We start from the raw sequence: 10,440 nt of genomic DNA, 5'->3' as shown, positions 1-10,440 counted from the left end.
GGGCTTTAAATATAAGCCCTACCACGAAAATCATCCCTAGCTTCAGAAAAAAAAATCATAACTCACCTAGAAGTACTGTCCGGCTCTTCTCTGTGGTCTTCGGCAGTCTTCTTCTGTGTGGGGATTGAAAAATCCCGCCTCCTTAAAGCGCTGGCTCTGATTGGCTGAGCGCTGTGACCAATCAGAGGCAGTGCACAGCTGTCATTCAATGAAATCCCAGCGACAATGCTTGCACTGTAAATGCTGCAGATTTTCCATAGCTAATTCCACTATAGAAAATCTACATAATTTTTTAACCGTTGTGAATATACCGTTACATGCAGTTCACAGCAGATGAAGTGGGAAGATGCGCTACATCCCAGTCACAGCAGGGGGACAAAATGTAGTGAAACATTATTTGCCTAATTATGATTTCATTACATTACCTATCTATAAGGTGCAGTGGTCAACAGCTTTTTACACAGAGTGCCAGAGAGGCCCGTCTCCATTGAGACACATTCATGTTCATTCTCTGCACTCACTAGCTTCTATCCCAATCAGTTTGCATCCATACCAGCAGCAGCAAGAGCAGAGAATTAAAATTATGTGTCAGAATGGAGCTGATCCTCTTAAGCACAGTATATAAGAAGCCAGCAATGACAACTACTTAGCAATGCTGACCACCGCACTATGTAGTTAGTGTAATTAAATCATATTGAACATGTCACCTGCACCTCAAGAACATCGCAAAAATCCGCTCTTTTCTCACCATGGACACGCTAAAAACACTCACTGTTGCCCTCATCCACTCTCGACTCGATTATTGCAACTCATTGCTGATTGGCCTCCCCTGCACCAGACTCAACTCTCTCCAATCCACCCTGAATGCGGCAGCCAGGCTCATCTTCCTGTGTAACCGCTGCCCCTGCCCTGTGTCGTCACCGCACTGGCTGCCCGTCAAATGCAGAATACAATTTAAACTCCCTACCTTCATCCATATAGCCCTCCACAGCACAGTGCTACCCTACATTGCCTACCTCATCTCAATACATCACCCAGCCCGGACTCTCCGCTCTGCTAATGAAACTAGACTGCGCGCCCCTTTAATTCAAACTTCTCATTCCAGCCTTCAAGACTTCTCCTGAGCAGCACCAGTCCTCTGGAACGCACTACCAAAGGCTATCCAGGACTCACAAAACTTCAGTTGTGCTCTAAAAATGCACCTCTTCAGGGAGGCATACCGCATTCCCTAAACCAAACCCCTCTGTACCCCGCCTAACATTGCTCCCTGAGCTATTGACTGCAATCCCTGCTAGCCATCAACTGCCCCTGCAGTTATACCGATTCTGCCGTCACACGGCTAAATGTCTGACCATTGTTTGTGTATAGCATCCCATACTCTCCACCTCGCCATACCGTGCACATCTCTAGCCCCTTACCTTCTTAATCACCCCATTACTTGTAGTATGTAAGCTCGTTGGAGCAGGACCCTCACCCCTATTGTTTCCATCAACTGATTAACATATGTAACCGTGGTTCTGTAATTTTTGTTCTTTCTGTATTCCCCGTCTTTGTAAGCGCTGGCGCTATACAAATAAAGATTATTATTATTATATTACTTAGCTAAATAATATGTCCCACTATATTTCTTCCCCCCCCCCCCCCCTAAGCATACCACCCATTTGCTTATATAAATTATTAACTTTTCAAACAACTTGTGCTTATATGATAGCCAGTATGGTAAGTAGCAACAGTGGAAATTACTTTGTTACCTAAAATTATGTTATCTTAATTTGCCTGTTATAAAGTGATGCTATTTCTGTTACCAGAGACAGCATGATGGCCAAACATGAATTGAAGGAGAGGCATGAGTCATCCTGCTCAATGAAGTCTGAGAGTAGACAGAATGGAGGAGGAGGAAGAGACACTCACAGACATGCATTTAGTTCTAATGATGAGGTTTTTACTGCATTTTATTCTCATCTACACTGCTCACTACTGCTATACATTGTCCTACATGATGCTGTTATGCCTCTCTGTGTGGGCAGTGCAGAATCTGCAGTTCTCTCTACACACTCTATGGAAAAAACATCATAAGAGCTAAGACTCCTCCCACCAGGATTGACACAACCGAGAATCAGATATACAGCATGCAGAGGGGGAAAATGGAGGGTAAGCAGGATACAGGTCATGTAATCACCAGAAATAGTGTTATTTCTTATGTGCAACACAGCAGCTTATTCTGAAAAATCTGAAAAGTTAGGTACACTTTAATTTCCAGTCAAAACATACATTTGTAACAATTTATACATAAAAATACATATATATTTTACAAAAGATTAAAACACAAAACAGATTTGTGGTTATATCATTATTCCAACCCAGGGACAGACTTGGAGGCAGTGTCCTGTCATATATTACATATCTGATGACATAAAGGGCTTGACTTTGTGACTTTCCTCTGACATAATGTATTACAATTGGAGAAAAGGCATGCTGGTACTGATGGGGGAAATTCTCAGTTAAAGGCAATTGGTGAACCAGTGAAGGCAGCTTTCATGCTTTGCTGGATGTTAAGCAATAAGTACTACAATGCTCAATAATACTATCAGTTTGACTGAAAATGAAGTAAAGCAGTTTCTAGCTTTGCTCCGTACTCTATATAATACTTTGACCAAGAGCAGTATTTAACTGTTGTGACTATAAGTTGGTAACTGGGAAATGAATGCAATTTTTCACATACTGTCACATAGTTGAGAGTGGGTACGTATTGTGCTTACTATCTGACATAATAAATTATGCAAAGCGAATATGACATTTCATTAAAGGTTAAATTCATTTAATGAAAACATGATTGCGATAACATGCAATCGTAATATCCCATATCACATAAACCAAGTTCAAGAAAGCTTAGATAGGAGTTGTTTGATAGCTTTATCACAATGGATGAGAAAGAAGAAAAAGCAATGAATTGTTTTGAACTTGTTTCAAAAGCATTAAAACATATATGATGGAGGCTATAGGCAGGTATTCTGACAGCTTGCCAGAAGCTATAGTCTACGTTTTCTGAACCCCATCTATTATGGAGAGCTTGAAATTCTCCTGGTCACTAAGGAAAGTGTATAGATTCAGAACTAAATGTCACAACACAGTTGAAAACGTATTTATATACACATATTAAAACATAGCTACAATTTTGAACACCATTTATAGTTTACATACATAATTTATCAAAATGAAAAGTTGATTAATGTTTAACTGTCTTTATACCGTTGCAGTTTTTCATTAATGGAGTGTTTCATATCTCTGGGATCAGCTGATCTCAGTGGCCTGACTGTCAGGCCACCCATTGATCCCCATTGCTGAGCAGGCAATTACAACACAACATCATGAAATCTGAGCTACTTTCCTGAACAGCAGATGGTTGGGAAAGCCACTCGACAGGAGAAATGCAGAAGGGAATTCTATCTCTTCATTTTCAGGAGCAGTAGGAACTTGACTCCCACTGATCCAAATGTGATGTGTTAAAACAAGGGAAAATGGGAAAGCATAAGGATCTGAATGACTTTGACCAAATTCAAAATGGCTGAACAACTCGATATGCGCATCTCCTAAACAGCAGGTTTTCTGTGTTGTTCCTGTAATGGAACAGTTAGTACTTAAAAAAAGTGGTTCATGAAAAGATAACCTGTGACAGGATCATGGGCAACCTGATGCTATCATTAAAGTATGCATTGATGTATAGTACCATTTTGTGTTTTTTCAGAGACAAATCTTTATTGTAACAGTAGGGTTTTTTAGCGGACCTCCTATGCTGGAGAACATTTATTCACTGGTAAGAAAACATTATTCCATTAAAATATAACTTCTTAGTAAAATGCAGCAATGCATGGCTAGACTGACGCGTATTGAAAGGATCTTGAAAACTTTGCTTACCAAACATCAAGTGTAGCCCCAGTTTTACATAAAAATAACACAAAGTAAAAAAGTACAAAAGTATTAAATCAACTAATTTGAACCACTTACTTTCAGGTAGCCAGGGTTCTTTTCAATGTATAACCTTCTATCCCTTCTTACTTCTAGGATTCATTTGCAGATGTAATGTATGGTTGTGGGGTCAATATAATGGGCAGCACTCTTCAGACACTGCAATTTAATAATGACTGGTGTATCTGGTTTCCCAGAAGTTGCTAGTCAATTAGGCAGCCCTGATGTTAAAGGAGATGATTTAAAGAAATAAACTTTCTCCTGCAAACAACATAATTTAGTATACCTCAATTAAAAAATAGTGTACAATACTGATGTTTTGTTCTTTCCCCTAAAAAGCATAAATATTTGTGCTGCCCACCTTTCCTTTCTAATTTAGTAACAGGAAGTTATTAGTGACTGCCATGTTACAGATATAGTGGAGCTGGAGCCCAGTTACTGTTTCCACAAGTTTACAAGCTCAAATTACAGCTCCTCCTCCCTCTCACAGTAGAAAGTGGAGAAGAAAATGACTGCCTGCTTGACTCAATGCTGATGAACAGAAAGCTAACCTGATTGGTTAAGACATTAAAATGATGTAAGGTCTCTCTTTCAATGTATTTAATATCAACAGTGTTGTACGCAAATTATAATAATTTACATCAGTCTCTGTCCCTAATGTGGTTCACAATGCAAATGATTCTATCCATAGGAGAAATAGCAGTATGTTTTTAAAGAGTACCTGCAATTCCACTTCAGAGCACTCCTGCGCCGTCATTCATTTTCAGCTTCTTCGAGCAGCTGAATATGGCCCCATATAGCCAAGCGCTATATAGAGGCCCGTTTTCAGCTGCCCGAAGGAGCCGAAAATGAATGACGGCGCAGGAGTGCTCAGAAGTGGAATTGAAGGTACTTTAAGTGTTTTGTAAAATATAAAAGAGGGCCTGAAACACTGGAAGAACTATTTTCAGAAGTGACTTAGTAGTTTACCATTCTAAATAATACCAAAGATAACCCCATCTATTTATGCATAGAAGTGCTAGTTCTGCAATAATGTATTCAAAGTGTCAGTGTCAATTGCACCTTTGCATTAAACACCAAAATACTGATGTGGATATACGGTTTAAAAAATAACAACTACAAAAAATATATTCGGATGCTGTAAGTATGCAAGATAAAAAATATCAAGAATAAGTCTTTCAAGGGACTATATCACCTAAGGATTATATTTAATTAAACCAGATAGAGAAAAGCATTACATTTTTCTAATTTGTTTTAATTTTCTGACTGCAGAATTTTTTTTCTGTTCTCTATATATGACTATGAGGACTGCCATCTTGCCTGACCTAGATTTAACAGCATTTAGAGACATGCTTCACAGCAACTTCATGGAAACACAATGGACAAGAGGTGACCTATTGACTCATATGGGAGACTCTTCTAGACATGCTGTGTGACCAGTACAGAGGTCATTGTGCAGGGAGGGGAGTAGATAGTCACAGCTGATCACCTATTGGAAATGGTGGATCCTGTGTCATCATGCTTGCGAAGATGACTGCTGTAAAGTTTTCTCTAAAGATCAGGAGGCGGCAGACTAGTATTAGGCTCTGTGATCAGTGTGAAAAATGCAAGATTTTAGGATTAAAGAAAAAATACAGATTGTAACTGAAAATTAAAAAAAAAAAAAATCACTTAAAATTCTTAAAAAATGTTTAACACAAAAATGTGATTTATAAAAAAAAAAAAGTCATATCCGGATGACACATTTCCTTTAACATTATCTTCCTAAAGCAAACATTATCACAAAGAGGAGCAATTTGTTAAGGAGAAAAGGGTTGGTATAAATGTAGTAAAAAGGACACAATACCTAGAAATGTATACTTTACATATGAAAAAGGCACTATAATAAAAAGGAAACATGTAAAGCAAATGCAAGAAATATTACTAAAACCTTTACTTTCATAGAACAGGAATTAAACACATTACATACAGTGGAATGAGACAAAATATGTTAGTTCTTTTATCTTTAAAATCAAAATATTCCTTAAAATATTTACATTTTACAGTATAAAAAATAGCAAAACACAAGAATTTACAAGCTTAATTTTCAAGTATTTAAAGCACAAACAAAAATTTAACTTACTAAGAAATTGAAGCTTGAAAGATTAGCCTATATACCCCTATGGCAAGTGCATTTCAAAGCTATAGTAACCGAACGGCTTTGACTCAATAATCCATAATATAATTAACTCTGATATGCTGACCATAATAAGTAATATATAGAGACTTATTTATTTTGTCAAAAGTTTTTTTGTTGTTTTCTACAGCACCAAATAGTTATCTAAATCTCCAAGTAGGAATCTGTAGAGCTTCAAGATTTTATGGTTTTAAAAACAGTGCAATTAAAAACATTTTGTGTAAAGAATTTTCTTTCAAAATGTTAATACCTTAGCGTGAAAATAATCTGCTTTATTCTACACAAAATTTCCAACTAAATATTACCTGTCAGCATATTTAGAAAGAAATATATTAGACATTACATTTCCATTTGTGTAAAAGATTTGCTAAATAAGTTTAGGATTAGTGAGAACTGAATATAAAACATACACTCATTGTCAAGCACCTAGAAGGAGTTGTCGGAATCAAATGAAACTTTATGTGATTGTAACGTTGATATAGGTAAGTGATTACAATATCAGAGAAAAAGGATCATTTATTGCAGAAGATTGAACACTTGAAGGTAGTCTTTAGTACCCTGTAGGGCCTCTAGCTTGGATGCAAAATTGCATACAGGCGAGCATGGAGGCATACAGGTTCTGTTTGGTATCCCATGGCATATCGGTCCACTTTTGTTTTAACTGAGCCTCTAGATCATGCAAACTTATAGGCTGCCAAAGTTGGCGTCACAGATGGCTCCATACATGTTCTATTGACAATAAATCTGGCGGCCGAGCTGGTCACAAACTTGTGACAGTGTTATTGAGGCGTTCCTATGATACCTTCGTGTGGTTCCATCAGGCATAGGGCCTGTAATGATGGTGCTACCTGTCTCTGGATGGCGAACAATAAAACAGTTGGAGCTGCTCATATCTGTCAGATGAACAGACGCATCCACCAGTGCCAATATCTCCTAAAAGTCTGGTAAGAGTAATCCAAAGTGACGGGCCATTCATTGATATGACCATCCAGCTTCTCCCATTCCAATAATGTGCCCCCTTTCAAATTCTGTTAACTGAGTGAAATTTCTTTGATTGCATTGTGGAGGTACGTCTAGTGGTCAACAAGCTCTACACAAACGGAAAAAGGTTCACTGCACACAAGGAGCCTCTGAGAGCCTTCTTATTGGCCATGGGTAGAACCACTGTAAAGAGCCTCAGGTGGCAAGACCGTTCATCTAATCATGTCACATCTCTAATCATTTGCACATCTGCCTGACATGTAACTGCATGCCGAGTTTAACAGTAAAAGAGCAACTCCTTCTAGGGGCTTACTTTTCTTTTTTTGAGTGTATAATGGGCAATCAGGCTTACAACAGTTTGTGTCTGAAAAAACACTGACAATTAATAGAAAATGATGGCACATCCAAGTAAACGATAAAAAAAAATCTCATGCTGTTGGTTTTATCGTTTACTTTTAGTTTTATCGCTGTGGTCCCTACTTCTGTCTTTGTGATTCCGATCTCTGTCTTTTTCCTCTTCTCGATCTTTATTTCTGTCCCTACCTTTTTCTTTATCATGAGAACGGTCCTCACTTTTAGATTTATCATTTCTCCCTTCTTTACTTGTTCTGCTATCAGAAGACTTGTCACTATGAGAAGGCCGAGATCTTTCTTTATCCCTATGTGACTCATCCCGGCTTTTTCGATCTTTGTCATGACTTCTCTCTTTGTCTCGGTCCCTACGTCTGCTTCTTTCAGAGTCTCTATCTCCATGCTTATCACTCCCAGATTCCTTATCATGCTTCTTATCTCTTGAGTGATGTGACTCACTATAAAATCGCTGTCTATGTTCACTTCTACTGCCTCGACTAGAACTTCTGTCAGATATACGATCTTGCTTGTCCCAGGGATCACTATGACGTCTTTCTGAAGCTCTGTGATCTTTGTGATACAGCTTTTCTGGTGCTTGAAACCTGACTTGTTCAGTGTTCAAAAGGGGTCCAGTAGTAACATGTCCAAAAAATTGAGGAGGCTGTCTAGCTAACTGAAGTGTTTGGTGCCAGGCAACTAATGGATTATGGATACCAGTTTCTGCCGATGGAAATCTAGCTGGTCTTGGAAAACCCATTCCTAATGGTGTAGGTAAGAGAGGTGGTATATGAGGAGCATAAGGAAATATAGGATTACCCTGCAAAGGAAAGCCAGGAGTATGCTGGAATGGAAAAGCTGGAGGGTTAGTCTTTAAAGGTAAAAATGATGGTTGTTGTAACCTTAATGGAGAAAAGTTTGCTGAAAATGTAGGTGGATTTGATGCTAGTGTCTGGACTTTGTTTGCAGCCAAAGCTCGTCTAAACTGCTGGAGAGGATCTGTGTCATCTATAAGTAGATCTGGAGGAAATTGCTTTTCAGTATTTGATTCTTCAGCTAGATCAGGTTCAATATCTGTGGAAGAAGTCGACGGACTGGTTTTTGGTCTATTCTTAGGTGAAGGTACATCAGTTTCTTCAGGAGTATGTTTCTCTGTCTTATCTTTCGTTTCTTGGGTTGTACTCTCGGTGGATTCCTTATTCTGGTGTGAATTTGATTCAGAATCCTTTGTATCTGAAGAATTAATATGATGGCCTCTGCCAGCTGCTTGTCTAGGATCTCTTTTGCTATGTATCAACTTTGGAGATTTCACAGGACTTGAACTAACATCCATAGATGCTACATTGTTATCATCACTATTACTTTTTATCATTGGAATTGAAGACATATTTGAATTTGATACAGTATTATGTATATCATCATCTTGTTCTGCTAAGAGACTCTTATCTACAGTTTCTTCACCCAGAATATTCATTGTACTTAAAAATGCTTCAGTGGAAACATCAGGAGGTTTATCTTTTAGGGAAAGCCCTAATGATGATCCTGATAAAGTAGTTATTGGAGTTTGATTATCCTTTGTTTCTTCTATTGTATTAGATGTTGTGTTCATTTCTGTAGTTATTGATTTTTCAGATGTGACTATTGATTTTTCAGATGTGACTGATTCATCAATTACTTGTTTTTTTTCTTCTTTTAATGGCTTATCATTATTTGCTATACTTGACGGTTTACATTCAAATGCATTTTCTGTCGTACCTAAAAGAGACTGTAATATATCATCAACAGGTAAAGGTTTGTTAGCCAAGTCTAAGGTAGATTGTGGATTTTCCCATCCAACTAATACACCTGGTAGAAAACGTAGTGGCTTTGGAGGTTCCCGTTTAACAGCCTCTGGTACAGGTTCAACTGCTGCCTGTGGTTCCTCAGTTTCTGAAGGCTGTGCTCTGTTTCTATTTTTATGCAATACGGTAGTGAAAGAATTAAAAAAATCATTTTCATCGTCCTCTTCATCATCTTCATCATCAAGGTCAACTCTACTCTTCTTCTCTGGAATATTAATTAAGGAGCCTACATGCTCATCATCAACGCTTGTACTGTGTTGTCGTTTCACTTTTTGGCGAATTATCAGAGCCAGAAGTAAATTTGGTCGACGTGCTTCTAGGCCTGTAGACAAAATAAACATATATACATCTAGTAAGAAGTCATTTATTGTAAGAATAAAAATAACATACCGTATATACCGGCGTATAAGACGACTTTTGAACCCCGAAAAATCTGCTCTGCAGTCGGGGGTCGTCTTATGCGCCGGTAATACAAAAAAAAAAAAGTGTAAAAAAAAAAAATTTTATTACTCACCTCCCACGGCGTTCTGTCGCGCTCCGGCAGGATGTCGCTCGCTCCGGCAGGCTGTCGCTCGCTCCTCGTCCCCGCCGCAGCATAGCTTTCTGAATGCGGGGCTTGAAATCCCCGCTTCCAGAAAGCTAATACACACGCCGGCAGCCATGACAGCATTGAATGGCTGTGATTGGCTAAAGCACACGTGGCTTCAGCCAATCACACTATTCAATGACATCATTGAATGGCTGTGATTGGCTGAAGGCGCACGTGTTAGCAATCACACCCATTCAATGATGTCATTGAATAGTGTGATTGGCTGAAGCCACGTGTGCTTTAGCCAATCACAGCCATTCAATGATGTCATGGCTGCCGGCGTGTGTATTAGCTTTCTGGAAGCGGGGATTTCAAGCCCCACATTCAGAAAGCTATGCTGCGGCGGGGACGAGGAGCGAGCGACAGCCTGCCGGAGCGAGCGACATCCTGCCGGAGCGCGACAGAACGCCGTGGGAGGTGAGTAATAAAATTTATTTTTTTTTCTCCACTGAATACCGGCGTATAAGGTGACAGTTGGGGGGTCGTCTTATACGCCCGTCGCCTTATACGCCGGTATATACGGTATTTCATTATCAGGA

General features: G+C 38.9%; 1 protein-coding gene across 1 annotated transcript in view; it reads right to left on the bottom strand.

Moving 5' to 3' along the window:
• Window positions 1-2,233: 2,233 nt before the first annotated feature.
• PHF3 (PHD finger protein 3) overlaps window positions 2,234-10,440 on the bottom strand; it is a 66,929-nt gene continuing 58,722 nt past the window's right edge. The window contains exon 16 of the mRNA XM_066604202.1: window positions 2,234-9,634. Within this exon, the coding sequence (XP_066460299.1) occupies window positions 7,566-9,634 (2,069 nt within the window). The 3' untranslated portion in view covers window positions 2,234-7,565. The remainder of the gene's footprint in view (window positions 9,635-10,440) is intronic.

Source organism: Eleutherodactylus coqui, chromosome 1, assembly GCF_035609145.1.
Source record: "Eleutherodactylus coqui strain aEleCoq1 chromosome 1, aEleCoq1.hap1, whole genome shotgun sequence".
Lineage (NCBI taxonomy): Eukaryota > Metazoa > Chordata > Amphibia > Anura > Eleutherodactylidae > Eleutherodactylus > Eleutherodactylus coqui.
The sequence above is the reverse complement of the archived record's forward strand: the minus strand, read 5'-3'. Positions and strand labels throughout refer to the sequence as shown.